Below are 26,907 nucleotides of genomic sequence, written 5' to 3' on the forward strand. Positions count from 1 at the left end.
CAGGATTTCATGCTACCCAAGTTCTCGTTCTTCTTGGGTTCCAGCAGCCGGCGGACTTGCGCAGGTTTGCGCCCTTAACCACTGGCCCTGGCCCTGAAGCAACATGCCTCCCAAATCGAGGTTTACGCGGCTGGATGCCTTTACCAAGACTGTCGAGGATGCGCGGATACGGACGACCTCCGGCGGGATTGTCACGATTGCGTCCATCATTATCATCATCTACTTGGTCCTCTCAGAATGGGCAGACTACCGAAGGATAGTGGTGCAGCCGGAGCTGGTGGTGGACAAGGGGCGAGGTTAGGCCGCAGACGACTTCTTTCTGTTTGGAAATACCCTGGGGCTGACAGAACTCTACTCTCATTGTTACAGGAGAAAAGATGGAAATACATCTGAACATCACATTCCCTCGAATACCTTGCGAACTGCTCACGCTCGACGTGATGGACGTGTCCGGCGAACAACAGACAGGCGTGGTGCATGGGGTCAGCAAAGTCCGACTGTCTTCAGTGGCGGAGGGCTCCCGGGTCATCGACGTACAAGCACTTGAATTGCACGAGCAAGGTACTGCGGTGCATCTCGACCCCGACTACTGCGGCTCGTGCTACTCGGCGCCAGCACCTGCCACCGCGAAGAAGCCGGGATGCTGCAACACCTGCGACGAAGTGCGAGAGGCGTACGCCACCAACAGCTGGGCATTTGGCCGAGGCGAGGGCGTCGAGCAATGCGAGCGCGAGGGGTATGGCGAGAGACTAGACGCACAGCGTCAAGAAGGCTGCCGGATTGAAGGCGACATCCGAGTCAACAAGGTGGTGGGCAACTTCCACATCGCGCCCGGGCGAAGTTCCAGCCACGGGAACATGCATGTGCATGATCTGAACAATTACTTGGATACGCCGGTCGAAGGGGGACATACGTTCACCCATGAAATCCATTCTCTACGGTTTGGGCCGCAACTGTCCGACGAGGACGAGACGTCCGCCAGGTGGAGCGACCACCACCACTCAAACCCCCTGGACGGCCACCGACAGGAAACCGCCGAGCCCGGCTTCAACTTCATGTACTTCATCAAGGTCGTTTCCACCTCATACCTGCCGCTGGGATGGGACGAGGACCGATCGGCGAACCAGCATTCGAGTCTCAGTGACCTTATTCCCTTGGGCATGCATGGCAAAGGCGCCGGCAGCCACGGCTCCATCGAAACACACCAGTACTCAGTGACATCACATAAGAGATCCCTCGCCGGAGGCACTGATGCCGCAGAGGGTCATAAGGAGCGCCTTCACGCCTACGGCGGCATCCCGGGTGTCTTCTTTTCCTACGACATTAGTCCCATGAAGGTCATCAATCGCGAAGTCCGGCCGAAGTCCTTTGCTAATTTTCTCACCGGTGTCTGTGCCGTCATCGGCGGAACCCTGACGGTTGCTGCCGCCATTGATCGTGGCCTCTATGAGGGGAGTACCAGGCTCAAAAAGGTCCATCAAGGTTAAGAATTAAGCTGTGTTCTAGATACTTTTTGAAATAGTTGAGTCGCCGGGATATCGTAGGAAAAATGTCAAGAAATTGAGCGACCCCAAACTTGACGCAGATTACATCTAATATTAGGAGCTCCAGGTGCCGACGCGGCGGTTGTATAATAGATGTTGTGTGTCGAATATTAGGGAAAATGCAAGGCCCATCTAGCGTGAATGAACGCGTTCCTCAGCATGAAGCTGAACTTACATCACACGTGTCTGTAATCGTGGTGTACCGCTTGCTTGGAATGCCTTTGCCCCTAGATCTGGAAAATTGTAAGCTTCGAGTCGTAGAAAGGTCAACATATCACAAAAGACACGCAACTAATAGAGAGGTCCAAGTCAACAAAAGAAGGGACTTTGTGTATAATATCAGAGGAACCAGTTATAAGCACCGACGTCAGGGACCACACATTGAAGAACCAAAAAGGAAAACCAGAGAGCATTTGACGATGCCCGCTCGTTTTGCCCGCTGTTCTTCAAGGCAGGTTTTGAATTTCACCCCTAACATCCTTTTCCGGCTCTTCCTAATGCCATTTGGTTTTTTGCTCATCATATAGACTTCGGGGACACCAGTGGAAATTGTGCGTGGAGCTGGCTGGGCATTTGCTTACCTGCTGAGAGTAGATCGGGGGTCATCTCAGTCCTGAGATGGCACGAACCCATGTTTGACAACAACAAATGGCTAGGCAAAGCATTCACATTCACATTCACATTCTCGATCCAGCAGCGTTGTCAGACTTGCTTGGGAGAGAAATGACTCCAGAGAGACTGGCTGGCTCCGACAACTGGAAAATAAAGGATTCATCAGTCGTTCAAAGGACGGGAATAAAATCGAGGGCTGTTGGAAAATTAAAACAGGAACGGCCGACCTGGGGAAAGTTGGCCGACATGGGCGATCTAACCGTATTTGGGGGTTAAACATTGCATTCGCAACATTCGCAGTCTCGGAGATGCCACCACATACTTGCAGAAAGAAGATACCGAAAATGAGGACAGGATTGTAAAGAATTAAGTAACCCCTGTAGAACGTATCTGTGTTATTGCGAAGTAGGCAGTGCGAGATAGAGAGAGAGGGAAGAAGGTGTGCATTCAGGGGACGCCGACAGCTGCTAAAGCGGCGGATGCGCGGAGTTAACTTCAAGTTCCATTAGACATCTGGCATCAGTGTACCTAACCAGGTATGCAATCATCAAGCTGGCAATCAAGAGGATACTGTACTGTAGCGAGTCTCGCGCTCGTTCTTCTTGGTTTATTCTATTTGACTCCAAGGTCATGAAGCTTTGTCCTTCTGCTCGTCCCCACTCGTTTACTTCGAAGCCTCACTCCGGCCAGTCCACATGCCTGCCAATGGCGCGCACCAAGAAATCAATCTACTCGACTCAGGCGAGTTTCTTCTGTCCGTGACTTCATGGACCCTTTTCTAATGAGAGCAGACGACTATGACCCCATAGAACACCTCGACCTCATTTTCTCCCACCCATTCACCCTCTCGTCAGTTGGCCAGACCTATGGGATACTGCAGGCTTACCAAGACGACTTGGATAATGAGATCGAGACTCTCGAGGATGAGCAGATCCGGTCGAACGCAGAATGCCTCGGGCGAATGGAAGCTACGAAAGCAGAGTTGGCCGACCTGTTTCAACGTATCGAACACGTCCGCGAGCGAGCCCTACAGACCGAGCGGAATATCACCGAGATGACCGCAGACATCAAGCAGCTAGATAATACCAAGAAGAATTTGACGCTGTCGATGACGGCTCTGAAGAGGCTGCAGATGTTGACAACTGCCTACGAACAATTGCGAGCACTAGGCAAGACACGACAGTACAGAGAATGTGCACAGCTTCTCCAGGCGGTGATCCAGCTTATGGCCCATTTCAAGTCATACCGGTCTATTGATCAGATTGCGACTCTGAGTAGGAATGTGGCTGACTTGCAGAGGGAACTGTTGGAACAAGTCTGCGAAGATTTCGAGATCAGCTTCACCAAGGAAGAGGTGGCACAGAAGCGGGGTTTGCTGCACGAGGCCTGCATGGTCGTGGATGCTCTTGGTGATTCGGCTCGCTCAAGATTGGTCACCTGGTACTGCAACACCCAATTGAGACAGTACCGGCATATCTTCAAGGGAGATCAGGAGGCCGGCTCTCTCGACAACATCGACCGACGATATGCCTGGTTCAAGAAGTCGCTGAAAATATATGACGAGGAGCATGCCGCCATCTTCCCCTCCCATTGGCGAGTCAATGAAGTTTTGGCAAATGTCTTTGCCGAGGGAACTCGAGATGATTTCAAAGGGATCCTTTCGAGAACCACTCGCAACGGGCAAACGATCGATGTCTCTCTTTTGGTATCCTGCCTCCAACAAACCTTGGACTTCGAGCACAGTCTGGAAAGGAGATTCAACCATACTTCTAGAACTTCTATAGACACGACGACTTCCGCCAGCGATGTTCCCGTCTTCGGCCAACCTATATCGAGCGCTTTCGAGCCCTATTTGAGCTTGTGGGTCGAGGCACAAGACAAGGAGCTCTCCAGACTGATACCGCAATACAAACAAAGACCGACCAGACTAGCGGACGAAGAGTTCTCTTCTCAGCAGGTCATAGCATCCTCGACCGAGTTGTTCAATTTCTATCGCCATTCACTGGCACAATGCGCAAAGCTATCATCCGGGCAGCCTTTGCTCGAGTTGTCGAAAGTGTTTGGGCGCTATCTCGACCAGTACGCCCAACAGGTATTACTGTTCTACATCTCGGAGAAGCCGTCAGGCGGCACGCCGTCACGGATCCCAACCATCGAAGATATAATCTTGGTTCTTAATACTGCCGACTACTGTTTTAACACATGCAATTCTCTTGAAGAGAAGATCAAGAGTCGCATCGATGAAACCTTGAAGGACAATGTGGACCTGCAAAATCAGGCAGATGCGTTCATGGGCATCGCGAGCGCTGCGGTACGGGGCTTAGTCCGACGCGTAGAGACCGACCTCGAACCCAGTTGGAGAGAGATGCGGAATACGCCCTGGTCGAAGATCGAGAGTTGTGAAAACCAAAGTTCTTACATCACTGGCCTGGAGACCCGCATCAGAGACAGATCAAATGAGATCTTGGGGATGCTCCACAAGCAGCAATATGCGCGGGCCTTTGCGGACAATCTGGTGGAGCTGCTTGCCTCGACCTACATTTCCAACATTGCGCAATGCAAACCCATCTCTGAGGGTGGCGCAGAACAGATGTTACTGGACACACACGAGATAAGGACTACCTTGAGTCATGTTCTGCCCGGCACGCCTCCGCCGCTCTTTCTTAAACGGGTGGCCGCTGCGTTCAGCAAGGTCGAGCCTCTGTTGAAGACTCTGCAAGTCAGACCATCTCCACCGGAAGCTCTCGTGCAGGCCTATCTGATCCACATTGCTGACCTGTCCGAGGTCAATTTCCGCAAAATCCTCGAACTTAAAGGCATCCGCACCAAAGCAGAACAGAACCATCTCGTGGAACTGTTCCAAATGCACAAGTTCAGCCCAAGGTACAAGGACTCACTGGTGGAAAGGTCGCCTCTTCTCACGTCTCTGAACCTGTCAGTCTCCGCATCTACCAGTAATAGTGCATCGACCCAGTCCGCAGCGCTGCACAATCTCTCAGCACTGGGGAATTCGGCGGCGGCGTCACTGAGCACTGCAAACTTGCCTGCAAACATGAAGTTCGATGCATCTGGACTGGGTAACGCAATCATTGATCGATTCAGCAGTCCAAATCTCGGAGGCATGGGTACACCTAGAGAAGGGGCACTCAGTCCGCCTCCCGCTGGAGGTCTGGCCAGCAATGTGGCGATTGACGGCACATCTTCCGGAGGGGAAGCGGGAGCGAAGCTGAATGAGAACCTGAAGAACCTTGGGAAGTTCTTCAAGCGAGATCTGGGAGGATTTGGAGGCATAGGTCGGTTTGGCAGCAAAGCCTCGAGCCCTGCTCCACCTGAAGAGAGAGTGAATGGCCGATAGGTTGTACCAAGACTGCCACCTGATTCAATGCAGCCAGGGTTGTGATGGCCTTTCATGCGCGTCCTCTAGATACCTAACTTGAACCCCTCACCTAAAAATCACCGTAAAGCCTCTTGTTCTACTCAAAGTAGCTTAAGCCGTGGTCGCGCTAACCATGACGAGCCACGGTACAGTGTCGACAAGGTTTCCGGTTTCCGGTTTCCGGGGCTTGAATGTTGTTCGGTTGCTTCAACCACGTCGTCAAACAGTATGGTGCTGATTGAGGACGTATGCCGTAATGGCTCTAAGCCACGTTGCCGAACAGAATGCCAGTGAAGACTGAAGCCATGCTCGCTTGAACTCGACAGACGTTTGATCGACGATGGATCACCGTTGATTGTGGATGGCAAAAGTCGAGGTAAGGGCCGCGCGCTCCGAGAAGATGTCGGTGGCCGGAACTCCAGGTTGGCCAAACACACCGAGAGCTCGAGCTGGACTTGAGTTTGGAGCCGAACAATGAACGAACGAACCACTGGATGCGGTGGTCAATCGACAAGGTTGAGGCTCAAAGAAGCTTCATGTCGGAAGGTCGCCAGGCCCGGATGGGGAAAGGCGGCCTCTGTCACGTGCCGTGTTCCACGTGCGAACCGTATTTCATCCTCCGACCCGCGACATAACCTGAACTTTCTTCGACACGTTCGGCCGCTGAGCCTCTCGAAGGGTATAGGTATATCTCCCACCCTCGCCCACCCTTTCTTCCTTCTCTTTTCCTCTCTCCTCTCTCATACACTCACACTCTCACACTCTGAATCCCGATCTCGTAAGACTCTGTGATACTCGCAAGACTCTTCGTAGATCCGAACCCTCAACACTTCTCTGTAAAGATCTTACAAGCCTCAGTGCAAGGGTCTTACACACACGCCTCCGTGCAAATCTACAAGCCTCTGTGCAAAGTCTCTCTGTGAAGATCTTTCAAGCCTCAGTGCAAGGATCTTACAGCTCTTACACACACGCCTCCGTGCAAATCTACAAGTCTCTGAGCAAAGCCTCTACACCGAGCAAACCCTCTACAATATCTCCTGTCATCACAATGGCGTTCGCTAGACAGACTCAACCTGTTCGAGACCAATCCGGAAACACATTCCAACTCGCCATCAAAGGATGGACTACCAGCAAACTGTCCGCTACCAAAGACCAAGGTCTGCAATCACTGCTTGGCTTTCTAGAGAAGAAGTCCAGCCGCAATATCCTTTCTCACCGCTTGGCCGGCCGCACAGTACTACTCATCACGATCAATGAACACGACAAAGATCGGTTCTATCACTTGAACAACTTCACATGGGCCGGTGCAACCCTGACAGTTGAAGACTCGCGACCTCCGCGCAACCAACACGCCCACGCCCAAAATCAACATCAGTCCTTTGAAGGACGAATTTCTCAGCCATCAAGAAACGGCTTTCCACGAGATCCACGCCGCACCAACACCAACAATCTCTTGACATCAGAGATCGAAAACATCATCATCTCCGTCATCCGGAAACGATATCACGCTGGAGACAGGCATCTCATCTTGAATGCGATGGTCGCTGATCCTGAGCTCCTGAGTTCCGGCCTGTCGGATCAAGACGCGTCCAAAGTGTACAAAGCCATCTTCACGATCTGCGAAAGCAAGATCTGGGAAACCGAGACGAAACGAACAGAAGCTGTGCTCAGCGTCAGTCTCCGAGACAATGCAATCAAAACCGTACAAGACATTATCTCTCTTGCCAGTGTTTTCCCCCACATCCACAATCTCGACCTTGCAAACAACAACCTTGAAGACCTGGGTGCTCTCAAATTCTGGAAGAACCAGTTCCGCGAGCTCGAACACCTCATCCTCACAGGCAACCCGGTCGCTTCCAAGCCAGACACACTCCAGACACTCATCAAATGGTACCCAAATTTGAAAATGTACAACAACGAGCCAATCGCGTCCAACGGCACACAACTTCAACCTCAGCCACAGCCAGAGCCACAGCCAATTGGAGCAATGGCGGCGCCTGCGCCATTGCATCCGGAACTCCCACCGGGCTCAACATTCGGAGTCGCCCAGCCAGACAAGCCCGCGGAGGTCCTCCTCCGCGAACAAATGGGCCTCCAATTCAGCTTCGAGACTCGCCTCAAGCTGCAGTGGGTCGAGAACTGCCTAACGGCCAACAACTGGGACTATGCGTTGGCAATGGCCAACTTCAGCCAACTAAAGGCCCAAGGGCAGATACCGTTGGACGCATTCCTCGAGGGGGTTTAGTTCACCCCCTCGGGGTCTACGCCAGCGCAGGCTGTCGGGATGGGGATGGAGATAGACTAGGAGAGGGAGATATAAGGGGGGAGGGGAGGAGGCCGTTTTTTCATTGGTTTCTTGTTTTTGAGCATGGCGTTTAGGATACCTTCGTTTCAGATTGAAAATTGGGTTGGTTTGGACAATTAGTTTAGACATTCGTTTGCTCTACGGAGCACGCCCTGGGCGCGCAATCAAAAGTCATTAATTTGTTTTCAAATGCCTTCTTATTATTGTCATTCTTCCCCTTCTCCTTCTCCGTCGTAGTGGTGACTTGTGAGATTATGTGAGATGATCAGATTCGACCTAGAGTCGTGTTGTATGAAGAGGTATTTGTGACGTTGTGAAATTGTAGTGGTTGGAAGATGATAACCTTGTGGTATCCGTGCACCAAGGCTTGTAGAGATTGAGATTCTTTGTACCGAGGCTTGGAAAGTTTCAGATCATGAAAGAGGCGTATCAGATCTGAGATTGGGACGGAGTATTGTAGACGTAGACATAGACCATACACATAGTGGACGACCCTCGAGGGGGGTGGGATTCATGTATGCATGTGCTGTACGGAGTATATACTTCGTGCCTGGTATGTGCTGTATACTCCGTACTTCCACGTCATCCAGAACGAAACTCCCCGCGCACCTGCACCTCGCACCTCGCAATACAACTCTGGACCGACCATCCGAGTACTAGTACTCCGTGTCCATCTTTCTCGACCACCATCACGGCTGGCACATGTCTTTAATGCCAGGCACCCGGCCCGTACCTGCATATTCCCAACTCTTTTCTACCATGTTGAATTGAGCCTGGCCCGTTTTGTTCTCGTCTCCTGTTTCCGAGTCTTCATGGAGTACCACGTGCCCGCTATCCGCTTTGTTCCTCACAGCGCCCTCTCGAATCGAACTTCCCAGTCGCTCGCGATATGCTTTGGCCGGCAAAGAAAGAGAATGACACTGACAATGCGGCTGAAAATTCCGTTGGGGAAGCCGGTGACGATCAAGAAGACCAATCCAAAGAACTTGTCCTTGCGCCGCCTCTTCAAGGAAGCACCCTTCTACCCGCACCAGCCGCGGCCGTTGTAAGCGGTTTCACCGGCCTGACTTCCTTCTATGTTCGCGTGGGCACAAAGGTCGGAGGCTGGGGCTTGTATGCCGGGAGAGAGGCCACGTTGAAAACGCTCTCTGTTAGTCGGAGTGCCCTGGAAGCTATCCTTGTTGCTGCAGGAAGAGATGTATCTGCTCGAAGCAATGGTGACCTTGGGAGGGCCGAAGCAGAGAATCTGCTTGAGAGAAGCGTACGTTGTTACCCTCCTCAATCCGACCCATGCCCAACTGACACTGTTTAGATATCTGCGTTGTACTCGACCATTTCAACCATTTCTTTTATAGCATCTGCAAGCTTTCATCTTACGGAAGCTTCCATGAACTCGGCCTCTGCGTTGTCGATACAGGGACTGTCCACGCTCAATGCTATTCTCGGCTCTACCGAATCCTCTCGGGCAGTTGCCGCCATCATCACTCTGATCAAAGATGAACTTAACAAGCCAGAACGTGGAAGTAACGGCGAGATCATTTCATACTTGGACCTCATCATCGGAACGGTCGGCTTTGTTATGCTACAGAGATGGGGCCGGCGCAAGACTGAACTTGATTTCAGAGATGCTGGTGGCGAAGAAACTATCTGGGACGCTGTCATCGATGACAAAGGCTTCAAGGCCGACGTTGTCGGGACCAGAAGACAAGGCATGATCAGCATACACCCTAATCCCACGGCACCGCCTATGACATTCGGTTCCCCAGACGGTGAGGATGACTTCGAAGCCTTGGAACGAGGTACATTATTCGATACCTCAGCAGTCGTCTTTGCGCCAGAAGACCAGACCAAGTTGACCGATGAAGAGATCCGAGAACGTATTACAAGCCAACTGCCAGACGGGGCTCGAGCCGTCATCACGTCGGAAACACTCACAGCAAAAACCATCAAGGTGGACATATACGACGCCCAAACAACACATATCGACCCTCCACCTGGTACAGTTATGGTTGCCGAAAGATTGAACCATGGTGACTCCGGAACCGACCTGCAAGGGGCACCTCACCAAACCATCGTATTCCAAACCGCTTTGAAGAAGTCGAGGAGTAAAGACATTCCATCCGCAGTTGATCAGTTGCGTCTCACCCGTGGCGAGGAGCCGCCAATGGACCATGACGATGTGGACGGGCTCTTCATGATGAACGCTGCCCCAAAGCAGATATCCATCGTGGATGAACCCGTCCCGTTCGAAGCTCCAGCCGCCTTGAACTCCGACAATGAGGAGGAGACAGCAGAGTCCTCCGTACCTCCGAATTTGCCTCCCAAAGTTCTTGGTACAGTGGCTAATCAGAAGAAAAGTCGACGGCCCGTCATATCATACAGCAGATCTCCGCCGGGCGCAAATGCTATGAGTCGAATACCCCTTGTCAAGAATAAAAAGGACAAAACTATCACAAACGCTAAAACCGACAGAGGCGGAGCCTTCAGGAAAGCGCTGAAGACGTTCAGCCCCAGCCAGTCCTCGACAGCAGTCAAAGACCTTCACAAAGCCTTGCCCCAGCGACCGCCTCCTTCCTCGATCCCACCTCAACAGCCCACCTCGCGGGCGCCATCGGCAGTGCGTGGTGATGTGACTCCTCGAAAGAACTATGCGTCGCTGAGCCACGGCCATACACCACTAACCAGCCCAAATGTACATCGCGCCGCCAATCAAGAATCATCTACTAGCTATTTTGCTTTGCATCATCGAAGAAGAGATTCCTCTGTCTCACAGACCACGGAGACCTACTCGGTACACTCTATCGACAGTCGACCGGGATCGCCGACATTTACGCGTACTCACACTCGAGTTGTTGGCGGCCCTGGCCAAGCCAAGTCTGAACTTGGACTTACGCTTGACGAGGCCGAGTCTAGAGTCGAGACCGCTAATGGGACAGTCCACCATCGACGGTCTCGATCTTTTGTGCCCAGCTTGTATTCAATGGCGACCAAAGACTCCAAAGAAGCCATCATCTTAGCACCAAAGACGCCAGTTTATCGAAAATCCATCTACGAAGACCACAACATATTGAATGCTCTAATCACTAATGGCAAGGTACCTGGAACGTTCCCCGACCGCCACATGGTCAAAACGATTCGACGGTTTGCTAGATTTGCATCTGCCTCATATGGCTCCAACTTTCTTCAAGTGATGGGCCTTTCCTCAGCTGAAGCTCAATTGAGCAAGACTACAGAACTCATGACCTTGAACGTCCATCATGAACACAGCTCATTTTCAAGCCATACAGGCCTACCTCCAGATACCATTCTTCTGTCTTCCTTCTACGATCCACAAGGCGTCACAGGTACCGCAGATTGGACGCCAGCTGCAATATCGCCCTTGATCCATTTCATCTCCATCGATGATGATTCGAAAGCTGTCGTATTGACCTGTCGTGGAACACTGGGCTTTGAGGACGTGTTGACCGATATGACCTGTGATTACGATGACTTACTGTGGCAGGGCCGACGGTACAAGGTCCACAAGGGCATCCATGCATCCGCAAGACGATTGCTTGGTGGCAGCGGAAGCCGGATCATTGCCACCATCAGAGCCACTCTTGAACAGTATCCTGATTACGGCCTCATTCTTTGTGGCCACTCGTTGGGAGGTGCCGTCGCCGCTATCCTAGCTATATTGCTGTCTGAGCCTTCTTTTGACGGGTCGAAGACTTCATTCGTCACTGGAGACGCACCCAAACTCCTGACGCATACGAACAGCGATGGCCCCAGCACATCGTACGTTCCACCGATAAGCCTACCTGCCGGTCGCCCTATCCATGTATATGCCTACGGCACCCCAGCCTGCATGTCTGAGCTTTTGCGTGTGGCTACGCGCGGCCTAATCACAACCGTGGTCAACAATACCGACGTCGTTCCGTGTTTATCACTTGGCGTCCTCCACGACTTCCGCACGGTGGCTTTACATTTGAAGACTGACACGAGTGACGCGCTTGGTGCATTGGAAACGAGGGTCTGGCAACGCGTGAAGAATGCGGTCAAGTCGTCCTTCTACAACAACCCGAAAGGTCCCCCTCCGCCCGAACATATGGCCGGGGACGGACTTGGGGAGGACACCTGGGCTTGGGCAGCATTGAAGACGCTGCGTGCGGCGATGGTAAATGACAAACTCGTCCCGCCGGGCGAAGTGTTCGTGGTGGAGACGACTCGCGTGTTTGATCGATTAGATCCCGATGTCGCCCGCGAAGCAGTCTTTGGGCCGGACGATTCCAAAGATGACAGGACCGAGAAATTGTATCGAGCACTTGGTCGTCCGGCCACGAGAGTGCAGTTCAAACTCGTCCGTGATGTGGAAACTCGATTCGGAGAGTTGAGGTTCGGGCGAGACATGTTTGGAGATCACTCGCCAGGTAGGTATGAGGCTGCGCTGGCAGCTTTGGAGAAGGGCATCTGTGAGGATTGATCCGTCCCTGCTGGATCTGTTCAGGATGTTGACTTAATTACTGTACGCGGTTTCCTCCGTGCACTTGACGATATCTATCAAACTACATACGAAAAGCGATGCCATGGTTGGATTTGGCACTGGAATTGATATGCTGCACAATACGACCATTGAAATATAAGCGCAGCGTTGCAGGAGTACTGGGAAGAACATGATGGGTTGGGAAAAAGGAGGTCATGACAAAATAGCTACGACAACGACAAGATACAACGAGAATCAGATGAATGAGACTAAAGTTTCGGTACCAATCTGCTTAGAATATCAGGGAGAAGTCCAAAATGAATTGAACTGACCTGGAGTAGAGCTCATACGTGACGCCTAACGTCGTGACTCATAAAGGCCGGATGAAGTACGTGCTCGTTACTAGAGACTGACTATTTCAGCATCACCCTGGAACTGACACTGATACGATATTTCGCAAGAATGAAATTACGAGCAAAATAGTAGGGAGTTTCCATCTTGTCCCACAAAACATACTGGAGAACAGTTCTGGAGACACCTGGTAATAAATAATAGGTAATATGCAGACCCAGATATATCAGATTCCGTCCTTGACGGAAAAGGAATGTGGAAGATCGTCCGGGGACGATGAGTGAGTCGAACTGGAAACCATGGCGCCGTTGATTGGCTGCAGCGAGACTACGCTGAAAAATTGCGACGGGCTGTGACACCACCACCACCTCCTCCTCTCCTCCTCCAGGCCTGGCCCTTTTGTATGAATCACACTCACACTCACACTCAATACTCTTTGCCCCCAGGACCCGTGGCTCACCGTTGACACTTGACACTGTATTTCAAAGCACAAAAAAGGTCCGCCACTCTCTCCAACTCTACTCTTCATCACCACCGCCGCAGGCCAGCATCGTCTTTCGACCCCTCCTTTCTGGCAACTGCTTGGCCAACGCAGAAACGCAGAAACGCAGAAACGCCAGACAATCTTTCCATCCCTACTCCTCCTTCACCCGCCAGAACCCCGGGCGACACTAATCCAGCATGGCTGTACGAGCACAATTCGAAAATTCCAACGAAGTTGGGGTCTTCGCCAACCTGACCAACAGCTACTGCCTAGTCGCCATCGGGGCGTCGGAAAACTTCTACTCGATTTTCGAATCCGAACTCGCCGAGCTCATTCCTATTGTGCACTGCACCATCGCCGGCACCCGCATCATCGGTCGTCTGACGACCGGCAACAAGAACGGCCTTCTCGTGCCGACATCGACGACGGATCAAGAATTGCAACATCTGCGGAACAGTTTACCGGACGAAGTGAAGATTCAGAGAATAGAGGAAAGATTGTCAGCCCTGGGGAACTGTATTGTCGCAAATGATCACGTTGCCCTGGTGCATCCCGACATCGAGCGTGAGACGGAAGAAATCATCGCAGACACCCTGGGAGTGGAAGTGTTTCGCCAGACCATTGCCGGAAACGTGCTGACAGGGTCTTACATGTCTCTGTCGAACCAAGGCGGCCTGGTCCATCCCAAGACCAGCATCCAGGACCAAGATGAACTCAGCTCTTTATTACAAGTCCCCCTGGTCGCTGGCAGCGTGAATCGGGGAAGTTCGGTTGTCGGCGCCGGCATGGTGGTCAACGACTGGCTTGCAGTAACAGGCATGGACACCACCGCCACCGAGCTGAGCGTCATCGAGAGTGTCTTCAGGCTCGGTGAAGGTGGACCAGGTGGGGTCGATGCAAGAATGAATGCCAACAAGGAAAGCATCGTCGAGAGCTTCTACTAGAACTCTTGTCAAGGATCGCTGCTAAATCTACGACTGATAACGAGATGGCCTGTACGACAGGTGGAATGTGGTATAGCGGTCTCCCTGGAGAACCTGTGGACGACAGCGCTACACTTCACCTCCTGTAGTCCCATCACGACTTTAACCACGACCCTGCCTTGGCCTCTAACTTACGATATGGGCCCTCATCCCTATCGCTTCTTGCCGGTGCTGGCATAACATTGCGGAACGAGATCTCTTCCGCTCCACAGTCAGCGGCATAAGCTGGTGGGCGACAACTCCCGTCTCCGGCATGGGAAAGAAAAAAAGCGGCGGAACCACAGCTATTATGCACAATGTGTGGGAGAAGAGAAACCACGAGATCGTGACCGTGGCGTCGGGACGGGGAAGGCGACGGCTGCGTTGGATCTCTGAAGAGTAACAGCCTTAAGCAGACCCCGAATCTCCGCAATTTTGACATCCCTTCTTGGGGTTCGTATGGAGCCTTTCAGAACCTCGCGGGAGAAGGATTTGCTAGGCTAGAAGTTGTATCAGAGGCCTTAGGCCGCAGGGTGCAGCCGCAGCTGCATCTACATACAGAAGATCGTTCGGATCCTCCAATCAACGCGAAAAGACTCCTGCTCAAGCCAAGCCAGCTCTTTGAATCTAGAGGGCAAGCTTTTAAGAGCCCTTAGGAGCCCGTAGATACAGAATATACAGACCAATGCTAACCCTATATCGGTCTTCACGATGCTATCCAGAAGAAAAAAAAGAAGCTCAACTGGCCAGAATCTCGAGCAGGATCAGCCAGCTCCCTGTAGGACCGGACGACGATCCGGTTAGAGGCCGAAACTCGCAATTGTTGCCGCGCCCTTAGGGACCATGCGCATCTCTCTGTCCTTGCTCCTGTTAATGTGCCTGTCGCTATGCCTCCCAATTAGTATCATGAGAAATGCCAGGGTGGCCCGAAAGATGGACTCCCCGCCATACTCATGCTCAGCGAACAAACTAGCCGCCCCCCGGTCCAGTGGTAGGTACACTGTGTAGTGGCAACCACTCCCATCAGCTGTGATACACAATCACAGCTTGGCCAGCACCTAAATGTCAGTGTCACCGATCTTTGTCGCCATCGTTATAGCTGTCTGCGTCCACCAATGTGGCCTCAGGCTCCTGTTTATCGACCAGAGGATTGTCCAATTCCATGCCACTTCCAATCCCGTCCTGTTTCGGCTGATCTCCCCCGCTATCTCCCTCATCCTCTTCCTGTGCCTGCGCGAGGACGTCCGCCATACTCGTGCCCTTGAAGCTGGTGTCTGAGTAGATGTTCGTCTCCATCTCCACGTCTCCTTCGCCTTCCCTGGGCGTGCTGTCCGGCGGCGTTTCTAGTGGCGGCGCGGGTGGCGGCGGTGGCGGAGGTGGTGTCTCAATGTCAAGATTCAGTCTTTTCATCGGCGATCCTGCTGGTTCGCCCTCGTCTTCTTCACGTGGAGTTGATGACTCGTCCCGGTCGAAACGCTTGCGCTTCAGTGATCCGCTGCCATTCGGGTCTAGCGGAGTCTCGGCGCCAACCGTCTGTTCAGCATCTTCGTCCTCCGACATTTTAACATCTTCCGCTCCGTTTTCGGGAGATTCATCATCAGCGTGAGGTGAGTGGACGGGCGATGCAGCAGCCTCACCACCCGACGGAGCTTTCTTGCCTTTCCCTCTGGCCGATTTCTCCATTTCGTGCTTTTTATGTTTCTGGTATGCCTTTTCGAAGAATTGCTTACAGAACTCCTTGACCTTCTTCTGTTGCCGTTCCTCAATCTTTGTGGGATCTTTCACCCGGCCAGCCTTGTAGTCCGAAGCCACCAGCTTCTTGGCGATCTCTTTCGCAAATCGCTTGAGGTCATCACGTGGAATTTTGTGTTTGTATTTGTTCATTACATGGGAGATATGGGGGAAGAGCTGGATAGTCAGTGTTAGTGGGCGGAGGTTGCCAGCAAAGATACACGATGACCTACAGTATTTTCATACAACTTCTTCTGCTTCTCTTCGTCATACGATTTCCATCTCTCTTCTTTCTTCACCTTGGTAGGCTCTGGAGTGTCAGGAGTGGAATTTTTCGTTTCCATCCCGCGAGAGGTGACAATGGTATCAATGATACTCTTCAGAACGTCTTGTTCAGAGGGCTGTTTTGGTGGAGGAGGCGGTTCGTCGGCTGGTCTCGTTGGTCTCGACCACGTCGTCTGTCCACTGGCAGAATAATAATACGTTCTTCCCTTATCCTGGGCCGTAAACCAACCACGGGGCAGCGGAGGAGGAGCTCGATTAAACGAGGGAGGCGCTCGCCCGAGGAGCTTTCCAGGCCGTTGTAATGACTTGGGGCCTGAAGGTGCATTCACTGGACCCCGAGGAGGGGTTGGAGAGCGGGATCTGGATCTGGATTTCGATCGTCTGCGTTCCTGGGCAGACTCTCGTCGCTCAAATGGGGTCGATTCGATCTTGAGAGGAGTTGACGCTGCCTCCCTCTTTTTCCGCGGTATCCGGTAGGCCAATTCAAGTTTTGACCAAGCGTCGAGCAGATCGGACGCTTGACCTGCGACTCTCTCGTCGGAATGTGTGGTCAATGGTTGGAGCGTCTTGTCAATCTTCGCATCCACGATTTTGTTCCTGGTGAGCCGGGGCAGTCGATTGAGAATGTCCAAGATCTGCAGGATGATGTTCTCATCGTCCCTCCATGCAGCGAGCTGAGAATTAAGGATCTGGTAACCGTGGAATCGCACCACTCTGTGCCATGCCTGGTCATCAACACAGCGTTGTATCCGCTGCAAGAGTTTGACGGCGATCCATTTCTCCTTACATTGCATCAATGCAGCCATGACTTTGGTGACGCCATCGACATCTAGCGACTTGGCTTCGAGGCTGTCAACGTATTCTTCATCATCCTCGGTAGCCTTCTTCTTGCGAGGACGTCTGGCCACCGTGGTATCCCAAGAATCACCATCCTCGATACCGAGAGCTTCGATGGTGGCAGCAGAGAGCTTGGTGGCTCGTTCGGTTTGAGTCTTGCCGCCAATGAAACCAGTGCAGTTGGATTCGCCACAATAGCAAGGCTGGGGGTTGGCACCATACCGGTCCACATTGTAGTTGAAAACAAGTTCCTCTCCAGCCTTGACGTACCTTTCGGCAAAAATACCCATGCGAAGTTTGTCGCCGACTACCCATTTGTCGACGTAGCAGTTGGGGTTGCAAGAGTGGTTGCAGAACCGGCCCAGGTTGCCCCTCTTGGTCGCATCGATGAACTCGCCCTTACTCAGCGACATGAAGTAGAAATGTTTGATGCCCTCGTCATCATATTGAAGCATGCGTTTGCGAAAAGTAGCCTCGGGAATGGTCTCACCAATGTATTCAAAAATGAAATCGTGAGGCCGAAGATCGACATTGGTCCGAAGACCATATCCTTTCTTCTCTGTCTTGATGACCGACACATCGGCGTACAGGCGGCGAAGAAATCGCTGATTCTCGCATGAAGTGCCACAGCCACAGTCGTCGACACATTCCATCTTGCAGGCACGATTGATGCAGTCGGAATCGTCGCCGCAGGCGAGATTCTGCTTGGTAGTGGGGTCTGGACATGCAGGTCAGATATGAACCAATGAAGTAGAGCGGTAACAGTGAGACCTACCCCATTCTTCCGAGCAGTCACAGTCCAGAGCATGTTCACTGAAACCTAGGAATTTATTTTGATAGGTGCAGCTATCGATGACGGTGAAGGTGGAGGTAGCTTCTTCAGTAGCGTCTGGGAGGTGATTGAGCAGAGGCGCGATACGGGGAGGGAGTTTGGAGGCCGCTCCTCTGGCGGACTTCGCGGGCTTCGAGGGTTCTTTTGCTTCAGGCTTGACAGGCGAGGTGGAGGTGGAAGTGTGACCGTTTGCATCCGCCTCCTCCAGCTCCTTCTTGGCACTCACTCGGCTGTTGTCCGGGTCCGTGGCTGGGGGTCGGGGGGACGATGATGTCGAGGTGGACGACGCACGCGATTCTTTGTGTCGAAAGGTGTCGGAGTTGGGTGACTCGGAAGGACTGGCAGAGTTTTCGTGCTTGATGGCAGCTACGCGGGCGCGGGCGTGGAGTGGCTCCTCTGTCGGGTCACCACCATTCACTGACTCCTCACGCTTGATCTCAATACCAGTCTGCTCCTCTACGGGCTCTTGCCGGGAAGGGTTTCTGCTCAGACGACCCATCGTGAGAGTGATCTTGCTGCGGTTGAGATCGTGAGGGGGTGTCTTAGCTCCAAGGTGAGCACGTAGGTGAGGTGGTGAAAAATTTCACGGATCCCGCGTTCATCTGGAAGACACGAACCATGCGACCATCAAGCACCGATAAACTCAGAATGAGAGACCGCGTTCACCCAGGCCCGCCAGCATGGAGAGTATAGGTCGTCTGAGAGGGTTTCTCGATGAATTGTAGTGGGTTGAGCTCGCCGTTGGATGGGACAACAGGGTTGGGCTTCGGCCAAATCAACGAACGAGGGGCAGCGATGGAATTCCACCACGCCGCGAAGGTTGCCCGGCAGAGCTTGAGAGTGAATGAATGGATAGATGCACGATAGCAGGCAGTATTGCAGTGCCCGGAGTAAGTGGACAGAGCAAGTGCGATGAAGCAGCGGGTGAAGGCTGGATTGGACGGTTGGTTTAGACGAAGAGGACAGAAGGGTGCTGGCTCCGTGCCGGTGCCTTCATCTCCGCCGCGCAGAGCACAGATATTGAGCAAATGGGCCGTTGTCCTCCTTGTTTGCTGCGGATGAGTATCACTCACGAGAGGACCAAGCAAATTCCAAGGCAACAAAAACAAAGTGGGAAAGAAGCCTGCAGGGAGCGAGAAGGGGAGAAGTTCTCTGGATTTGGTGGTTTGTCTAGGGGCGGATGGCGATGAAGGCTGAAAAGATGCGTTTGGCAAAAGCTTCAAAGCCGCCAAGACCGTCCAGCCTGCACCGACAACCAACAACCAACATGCACTGGCCGGGGCCGTGACCGTGAGGGACGTCAACAACATCATCGCCATCGCCATCGCCATCACCATCACCATCACCATCACCATCACCGACACCGACACCGACACCGACAACTGCCATTCCATCCCTCCATCCCTCCATCCCTCCATCCCCGGCCCTCACTGGCATCACAAACACTGAAAGTCGATCCCCGTAACCGAGTTCACCATGCCCATGCCCATGCCTTAGGAGTCCTAAGCCCCTGCCCATGCCCATGCCCATGCCCATGCCCATGCCCATACCCACGGCCGGCTAGCCACTCTCAGGCCATCCTGTATTTGTTTGACACCCCATCCTTGTCTCCCGGCGGCCTGTTCTGCCCGCCCTGAGATCCTGTTGCCTTTGGGGCCCAATAATCCGTATGTCTACCAGTATTTGTCCAAGTTCCTGCTCAGTAAGCATCCACGTCCGCTCTATTGGAGCCTCCGGCATTGACACCGGGCTGCTTTTGGCTTTGGATGATTCGGAGGTGTCAATCCGAGCCATAATCCTCAGTTCAGCTGTAGTAAAGATATGACATCTTAAAAGATATCATATCATTGCCGCCTGTAAGGGATCTGGCCAAACTTTGCCACCAGCATCTCTGCTCTGTGGGCTGCTCATCCTTCCTCCTCCTTGGTTCTGGCGCGACTCTTGTTCTTAACCATGTCCATCAGACCCAGAATTGAGGTTCTGGCCTGCCGGCCTTTATCTACAGCCTTACCTTTCCAAAGGGATGATTGCCTGCTTGCTGATGGAGGGCTTCCGGCCGGAGGCTCTGCACCCTCCTGGCCTGTAGGAGCTGAGTCGTCAGCGGCTGGCTTGGAGGCTTCGTGTCCTTCTGCCATGTGCTTCGCTTTCTCGGCAGCAATTTGTTCCCGCCGTTCCTGCTTTCTCCGTTCATATTCCTCTCGTGCCGCTTGCCGAAGTGCACGACTGACTTCAGTTACTCGTGCTTTCCTCGCGGAAAACTGCGTGTAGTCTTTGAAATGGTTCTTGGCTTCTTCACCCATGGCCGCCCACTTGCCCGCCAGTCCGCTAATGGCCATCAGTTTCTCGTCTACTCGGCGTGTCAAGTAGACATTTGGCTCTTTGTTCTGCTCCTTGGCTTTGGCCATAATCCGCTCAATCTCATCCCGGTATGCGGTCTCGTATATGTCAACGTCCGCCGCCCCGGGGCTCTCGCTGACAAAGTATGCATCATCCTCTGGCTCTTCTATGAAGCTCCCTTCGTTGTCCGCCTGCGAACTGAGCCCTGAAAATGTCGACGGCCCAATTCGAAGGTACAAATGGTCTTCCAGAGGATCATGTGCATGTCCTCGATGCCCGATCTCATCAGTCGTATTCGCGTGTAGCTTCAACGACCGGAAGGGTGGTAATTTCCCTGGGTCCAAACTGTCCATGTCCCCCGGGAATAGGATTTTGGAGATCGGATCATCTGTATCCGTGCTGCTTTCGCTCACGAATGTTGTAGGATCATTGTCAATTCTTGGTTTTCGTGTTTCCGATTCTGTAGTAGTGGCATCGTCGATGCTCAAGGTGGGTATGGGTTGTACGTTTGATCGGCTAACACCCTGCTGAAGCTCCGGTGGGTTTCCCCAGTCACTCAGATGAGCTCCATCGGCCTCAGTGGAAATGTGCGATTTTGGAGCGACGGAAGTCGCTTCTTTTCCATGCATCATCGTTGGAGGCTGCGAGAAACGGGTATCCGCATAGTCTCCCAAGATCGATTTCATTGCAGGAGGCTTGTTCTTCTCCAAGAGGGCCTTGAATTTCTGGACAGCTTTCATCTGGGATGAAGTCAACCATTGTCCAGTCCGTCCTGGCTGTGAGGACAAAAGACTTACAACTGTCAAGAGATTTGTCATGTTATATGTTATTGCTGCATTCATCTCAGCTTCGGTTGGCGGGTCGATGAGGTCTGCTGTATTCTCCTCTTCTGATAAAAGTTTATCTGCTCCGTGCTTGGTTACCCACGCGTGGTCCTGGACAATGTCAGCGAACATAGTCGGAACCAGAGCCTCAGCCTACCCTCAAATCCCGCATCTTGATGCGCTTTTGTGGATCTTTCTCCAGGATCTTCCTCATCAGATCGACAAAATCTTGGTCTTGCTCCTCACTCAGATCAGGCTCCTCCGTCTTGATCGCATCGTAGAGTTCGAAGATACCCGTTCTCTCAAACGGAATTCTGCCGTACTTGAGACAGTATAGAGTTACTCCCATGGACCAGATATCTGCTGCTCGGCCTGACACGTCGCCATGTCGAGCAACACACAGCTCTGGGGGGAGGAACGCAGGACTGCCCGCCGACTTAGCGGTGAGCATCTCGGAGTCCTTCGCAAACATCTCCGACACTCCAAAATCGACAATTTTCAAGACATCATCGTCAGTGACCAGGCAGTTGTCTGGTTTGATATCACGGTGCACCACTCCTTGAGCATGCAAATACTCAATCCCCAAGATCAAATCACGGAACCAGTACCGACAGATGTGATCCGGATATGGATCTGCCCGCTCCTCGAGTCCGACCCTCATCACGACTCCCTTTTTACACATCTCCATGACCATGTAGAGCGAATCTTCGGTAGGGTCATCCAAGACCTCGATCAGGGATACCAAGTTCGGATGATTCAACTTCTTCATAATTGCAATTTCCTCTTTGATGAGGTCAATGGAGTTTTCCGGTGCCCCTCCCTCTTGTCCGATATTTCTGTGCAAGGGAGAATTAAACCCTTGCAAAGCACCACGACGTCGTTGCTGGAAAGGCTTTCGAAGAATATTGGATTGGGCACGCTTTCGGAGTCGGGCCTTGGAGAACTCTTTGACTGCCTGTGGACAAATTAGCAGAAACCAAAGTGTCGCAGAAGGGCGGCTCACGTATTCCGTGCCATATTGGTCGACTGCGAGATGGACAGCGCCGAAAGAGCCACGCCCGATCTCTTGCTTGATGATGTACTGATTGATCCGATGTTCCGCAACGCCGTCGTCCTGGCTTGTGACGTACTCGGAGCGAGCATTCAACGACTCCTGGACGGGCTAGATCAACAGGCTCCATGTAGTGTCACAGAGGTGGTATACCTTGACGTGTTTGGGGGCCGACGGAGTCCGACGATGATGGCGAAGAGGACTGTTGTATCCATGACTGGAGCTGCGGCAGTGTTAGAGAGGGCCGTTTACCACCGCTGATCAGACTCTCACAGATGCTTTGTCACGGTCGGCTTCTGTAGGTTGGTGGAGGGGCTGTCTGCGCTCGAGTCGGAGGGAATCACAGGTGATTGTAAAAGTTCGCGGGGCCGATCTGGCTCTACGGCAGTGGGAATGCGTGTGGCATCCTCTGCCGACGTGGAGGTATGAGATGTAACGAAGTCCATGAGGTATTCGACATCACCGAGAGTCGTCTCAGCGGTGGCCTGTAGACTGGCCCGCCCATAAGCTCAGAACGCTCATGCCGTGATCGCATTCGTAGATGATATCCGCAGGATATGGCCGGATAAGGTCTCCGCTGCACCTGCCATTTTGGACTCACATTGCAGCCCCTCGTCAACTGCAAGTCAGTGAAACATACAGTTTGGCGTGCACAACTGTTTCAGCAAAGTAGACGTCTCAAGAGACGCGCTGAGCTGCTTTTGGCAGGGTCGTGAGCGAGTACGGGCTACATGACACTCTTCATGTGAGACTTCGGAGCCTACTTGATTAGACGGAGGTCACCAGTTCACAATGGTGGTGTACTCGTTCTATATCTTTGATCGACATGGTGAGCCATCCGTCTTCACGTATGCTACTTGCGGGTGCTAAGTCTTGTAGCCGCATGCATCTACAAGAAGACCTGGCTTCCCTCTTCGTTTTCATCCTCTGTCACCCCGGCACGACCGTCCTCACAGCCCTCACAGCCCTACGTCAACGGTGGACTCCAAGCACGCGCTGCACTGAGCGCGGACAATGATGCGAAGCTTGTCTTTGGAACAGTATTCTCGTTGCGGACTATGGTGCGAAAACTAGGAGGAGAAGATGATAGGTTCGTCTGCAAAAGTCTGACACCTATACTGCGTTGACACAAGGAGATAGTTTTCTTTCCTATCGAACATCGCAATACAAACTTCACTACTACGAGACTCCCACCAATATCAAGTTTGTTATGCTCACGGATACAAAGTCCGGCTCTATGAGGATTGCACTGCAGCAGATCTACGTCAACTGCTATGTTGAGTATGTGGTCAAGAACCCGCTCTCGCCAGTTGAGCATCCCGGCGGTCTGGGCGTCAACAATGAGCTTTTTGAAGCGAGCTTGGAACAATTCGTGGTATGTTAGTCCTCAAGCCGATAGCTTTTCACAGTTCAGATTTTAAATTGACAACCGAAACTAGGACCGTGTCCTGAATGCAGCATGAGCAGCATCTATATACGCTCAGTGTTTAATCAGTCCCAAACACCGCAAGCTCTCTGAGCTGACGAAGGATCGATCGATCACGTGGAGATCCCTGACATCTGCAGCTCTCTCAGAGCGGCGTGATTGTCACCTAAGAAGGCGCGAACGGATTTCTCCAGGCTCGTTGAAGTATCCCAGTCAAGTTCAGCCGGATTACACGGGAAATCTCACGCCACTTGTTTTGTGGCGGTGAACATGTGCCACTGCTGACCCACGGAGCTCAGCGACCATACGGAGCACTATCGGCAGGTGATCGGTGTCGAGATATGGGCCAGCCTAAGGCATATCCTGCTGGCCATAACGGTGGCGTCTCTTCCTAGGTACAAGCAACGGCTTCGGTCGATCCTTGGAACGTGACAATACCGATGCTGTGACACAGAATTTCCTAGTCGGAAGACTCAGCCAATTCACGGCGTACTGTCTCTGTTCTCGAGTGGCGACAGAGACGTCACGACTGTGAACGGCATGCAGTTGAAATTGGCCGGGGCAGCAGATGAACCAATACAAGTGCAAAGACTCATTTCTGCTCCATGATTGGACTGATAGGCAGCGCGTTGGGAGCGAGACTAGAGTGTCTGTTGCATAAAAATTGGGCGAATCACAAAATTCAGTCTCGAGAAATGACCATAAAGCACAGAAAATGGGAACTAGTCAGTTAAGGAGACTTGTAAACAAGCGAAAAGAATATTTGTCTCAGCATCAAGAGCGTTTACCCTAGGTTTCTCTGATACAAAGGGAGATGTCTCCGATCAGTAGTATTGACTAATTGTCATGTCATGTGAAGGAACAATGCGGCGGTTCATCCCTGCAACCACGTGCCAAGTTGACATTTTGCTTCTGCCAGGGTCAAAGTCAGAGGGTGAGTTTGGCTGTGTGTGTGGCACAGAAGGTTGACTTGACGATGCCGATATCAAGGATGGATTTGTAAATGCCGCTTCGGGGAAGCTGGTGAAAGTTACGTCTGACAAGGCAGGTGATGTAAGCGGCAGCCAGGCTCACGGTGCAGAACTGCAGGAAGATGCAGGACATGGACATTTTATTGGGGGTGAATCAGCGTGCAGAAAATCAACCATCACCAGACATACGAGCGTCGGCCGAGAAGAGAGGTCCACCAGCATAGCATTGACTTGACTTGACTTGACGTGCAGTGCAGTGCAGTGCAAGCGCAATCCTTGCTAAGGATTGGCGAAGCAAAGACGCTGAGTGCAATAGACACTGCTTAAAGCGACACATGGGTGAAACCTTGCGCCCCTTCAGAGTGCTCCGTATACAATGGGATACTAGCAGCATTGGGCATGTTGTGCTCCTTTGCTCCCAACAGTCTGTCCTCGGGCAAGCTCCATGTGCTGCAGTGGTTCAAGTGCACGTCTGATGGAGGACAGTGTGAGACGACAAGCTTCAGACTGGGTATAAGGATGTGATATTAGATTGACAAGCATATCACTACAGTGTATTCCGAATGTACGTTCCTCAAGTCTGCCGAGTTGAGAGATACTTGAGAGATATGACCGGACACAAGGTGCTGTTAATGGGCAGGCGGCATGAGAATGGCCAATTGACAAGCCAAGGTTGCTTTTATTAGGAAACTTCAACTGTCAAGTGCGTGACGCTCCAGGCCGTTCGATCGACACTACGGAGTACTGACTGACAGACGGCAGGGACTTGTGGGATACAATGCGATCGGGCCGGGAGTTGAGGTTTGACAGCAGACAGGAGACAGGAGGCAGCTGGCCAGGTCATTCTGAGAACCTGAATCCGTAGTCGCAGGAAAAAGGAAACCAGAAGAAGAGAGCTGAAAGGGCATTTTTATTATCTTTAGGCTTGCTAGGGTTACCAGTACCATGGACGGATACGAAGTATTGTGATTGATTCCTTCTTCTCGATGGTTACATAGTCCTAGTAATAACATTTGCAGAGAATCGCAGAGAGGTGCCAGCTTTGGCTAGGCCCCTAAGCCCGACCTGGCCTGGCGAGGGGCAGCAACGATCTTGACTCTTGCGGCGGGCGCAGGCGCAGGCGCAGGCATACCGGGTACATACTCCGTACCTTAGGCAGCCACAGTCACTTGACTTACAGTATTATTACTGCCGAAATCGACTCGCATTCTTGTCTCTAGGTAGGTACCTAGCAATTCGCCCACCTCACCTCTCTTCCTCGACAGAAGGCCACTCTGCACGGTTTACAGTATCCATACATCTCGCCTGGTCTTTTGCCTGGCGCTGCCTCCGCCTCTGCCTCTTCTTCCTCCGTAGCCCCAGGAGCGACCGCAGCCGGTGACAACGAACCCACCAACCGAAACTCTAGTCTGATCCCGGCTAGTCCTCCCCTTCAGGCTTCCAGCCTTTTCAGGCTTCCCTGGAAAGCTTCCACCACTAGGAAAATTACAAAGTCAGACAAATGCAAACTTCGACGGTCGCGGTACCCCTGGCGCCGTTGGCCCTTGGATCTCCATTCCTGCTCGCCCGGTGGCACCCCGAACAGCCTAATGGAGACCCTTGTTCGTTCCTGCATGACCCCTGTCACCCACCCTGGTCGAGGTTCCTGGCTCCAAAAACGCGTTGGACGAGATGCCTAAGCCCTCCAATCCTACGCCGAGTGTTCTGCTTCTTGTGTTCAATTTGCTCCCGCTCACACCTACTCAGCCCAGCCATAATTCTTCCGCCCCTGGCTTCGCGTTTTGCTGCGCTGCCCCGGCTGAGAAGGCTTCCAGGGCCATCCCATCCACCCCAGCGAATAGCGAGAAAATATGGTGAGAAGGATGCGCTGGAAAGAAAACCGCTTCCCAAACGACTCGACCAGTTGGACCTCGTCACCAATCCTTCTCCTTTCTACGCTAGCCTCCTGCCTCTTTCGCCTTGGGACCTCTCGCCGATGACTGGGCCATGGTAGGTTCTGATGTTACAAGGGTGGGCTCGCTGTGTGCCTTACAGTCATTCTCCACCCCCTGCAACGAGTATAGAATCCACTCCCCACCGGCTGCAACGATGAGGATACTCGTGTTGACTCCTCGCCGGTTGCACGAGTACCTGGCTTCTACTGGTACTCAAGACACCGCTAGGCAGCCGAATCAGCCAGCGGCATGTCCCAAAGCTCCAGGAACCCGTCCCAGCGTCTTCGACCGGCAAAGCCACCTTCCAACTGACTATCAAGCCATCCTCCACCCCGCCGAATCCTCTGCCGCTTGCATGGGGGTACCCTGACACACGTTTTCTCCTCGATCCTCAAAAAGACCGTGTGGTGTTGCGCGCGTCTCAAAATGCCATCCATGACTTTGTCTTCCACCCCTCCTGAAATTGCATAACTGTGCTGGAGCCCCAGGTCCTTGGTATCCTTCCCGTGCCACCCACCCTCCATTACAACACCTCTCTCACACCCTCTCGCATCCTACGTACACCATCTCGGTCATTATCTCG

General features: G+C 52.6%; 8 protein-coding genes across 8 annotated transcripts; 6 read left to right on the top strand and 2 right to left on the bottom strand.

Annotated features, from left to right (window-relative positions):
* Positions 1 to 103: 103 nt before the first annotated feature.
* On the top strand, positions 104 to 1,487 carry A1O3_03997 (uncharacterized protein; the record flags this gene model as incomplete). Its single annotated transcript, XM_007734129.1, has 2 exons — positions 104 to 296; positions 370 to 1,487. 2 exons carry the CDS (start codon positions 104 to 106, stop codon positions 1,485 to 1,487), a joined length of 1,311 nt encoding a protein of 436 aa, XP_007732319.1.
* Positions 1,488 to 2,922: 1,435 nt separating this feature from the next.
* Positions 2,923 to 5,511, top strand: A1O3_03998 (uncharacterized protein; the record flags this gene model as incomplete). The annotated part of the gene is made up of 1 exon (XM_007734130.1): positions 2,923 to 5,511. One exon carries the CDS (start codon positions 2,923 to 2,925, stop codon positions 5,509 to 5,511), a length of 2,589 nt encoding a protein of 862 aa, XP_007732320.1.
* A 1,069-nt stretch (positions 5,512 to 6,580) lies between these two features.
* On the top strand, positions 6,581 to 7,777 carry A1O3_03999 (uncharacterized protein; the record flags this gene model as incomplete). The annotated part of the gene is made up of 1 exon (XM_007734131.1): positions 6,581 to 7,777. One exon carries the CDS (start codon positions 6,581 to 6,583, stop codon positions 7,775 to 7,777), a length of 1,197 nt encoding a protein of 398 aa, XP_007732321.1.
* A 949-nt stretch (positions 7,778 to 8,726) lies between these two features.
* On the top strand, positions 8,727 to 12,299 carry A1O3_04000 (uncharacterized protein; the record flags this gene model as incomplete). The annotated part of the gene is made up of 2 exons (XM_007734132.1): positions 8,727 to 9,098; positions 9,150 to 12,299. The coding sequence occupies 2 exons, from the start codon at positions 8,727 to 8,729 to the stop codon at positions 12,297 to 12,299; spliced, it is 3,522 nt and encodes a 1,173-aa protein (XP_007732322.1).
* A 1,032-nt stretch (positions 12,300 to 13,331) lies between these two features.
* Positions 13,332 to 14,078, top strand: A1O3_04001 (eukaryotic translation initiation factor 6; the record flags this gene model as incomplete). The annotated part of the gene is made up of 1 exon (XM_007734133.1): positions 13,332 to 14,078. The coding sequence occupies one exon, from the start codon at positions 13,332 to 13,334 to the stop codon at positions 14,076 to 14,078; it is 747 nt and encodes a 248-aa protein (XP_007732323.1).
* Positions 14,079 to 15,167: 1,089 nt separating this feature from the next.
* Positions 15,168 to 18,280, bottom strand: A1O3_04002 (histone-lysine N-methyltransferase SETD2; the record flags this gene model as incomplete). Its single annotated transcript, XM_007734134.1, has 3 exons — positions 15,168 to 16,004; positions 16,061 to 17,667; positions 17,725 to 18,280. The coding sequence occupies 3 exons, from the start codon at positions 18,278 to 18,280 to the stop codon at positions 15,168 to 15,170; spliced, it is 3,000 nt and encodes a 999-aa protein (XP_007732324.1).
* A 1,408-nt stretch (positions 18,281 to 19,688) lies between these two features.
* On the bottom strand, positions 19,689 to 22,208 carry A1O3_04003 (CAMKK/CAMKK-META protein kinase; the record flags this gene model as incomplete). Its single annotated transcript, XM_007734135.1, has 5 exons — positions 19,689 to 20,858; positions 20,916 to 21,053; positions 21,100 to 21,897; positions 21,946 to 22,095; positions 22,179 to 22,208. The coding sequence occupies 5 exons, from the start codon at positions 22,206 to 22,208 to the stop codon at positions 19,689 to 19,691; spliced, it is 2,286 nt and encodes a 761-aa protein (XP_007732325.1).
* A 577-nt stretch (positions 22,209 to 22,785) lies between these two features.
* A1O3_04004 (uncharacterized protein) lies at positions 22,786 to 23,377 on the top strand (the record flags this gene model as incomplete). Its single annotated transcript, XM_007734136.1, has 3 exons — positions 22,786 to 22,822; positions 22,873 to 23,083; positions 23,134 to 23,377. 3 exons carry the CDS (start codon positions 22,786 to 22,788, stop codon positions 23,375 to 23,377), a joined length of 492 nt encoding a protein of 163 aa, XP_007732326.1.
* Positions 23,378 to 26,907: the final 3,530 nt, after the last annotated feature.

This window comes from Capronia epimyces (genome assembly GCF_000585565.1).
Source record: "Capronia epimyces CBS 606.96 chromosome Unknown aczIQ-supercont1.3, whole genome shotgun sequence".
Taxonomy (NCBI): domain Eukaryota; kingdom Fungi; phylum Ascomycota; class Eurotiomycetes; order Chaetothyriales; family Herpotrichiellaceae; genus Capronia; species Capronia epimyces.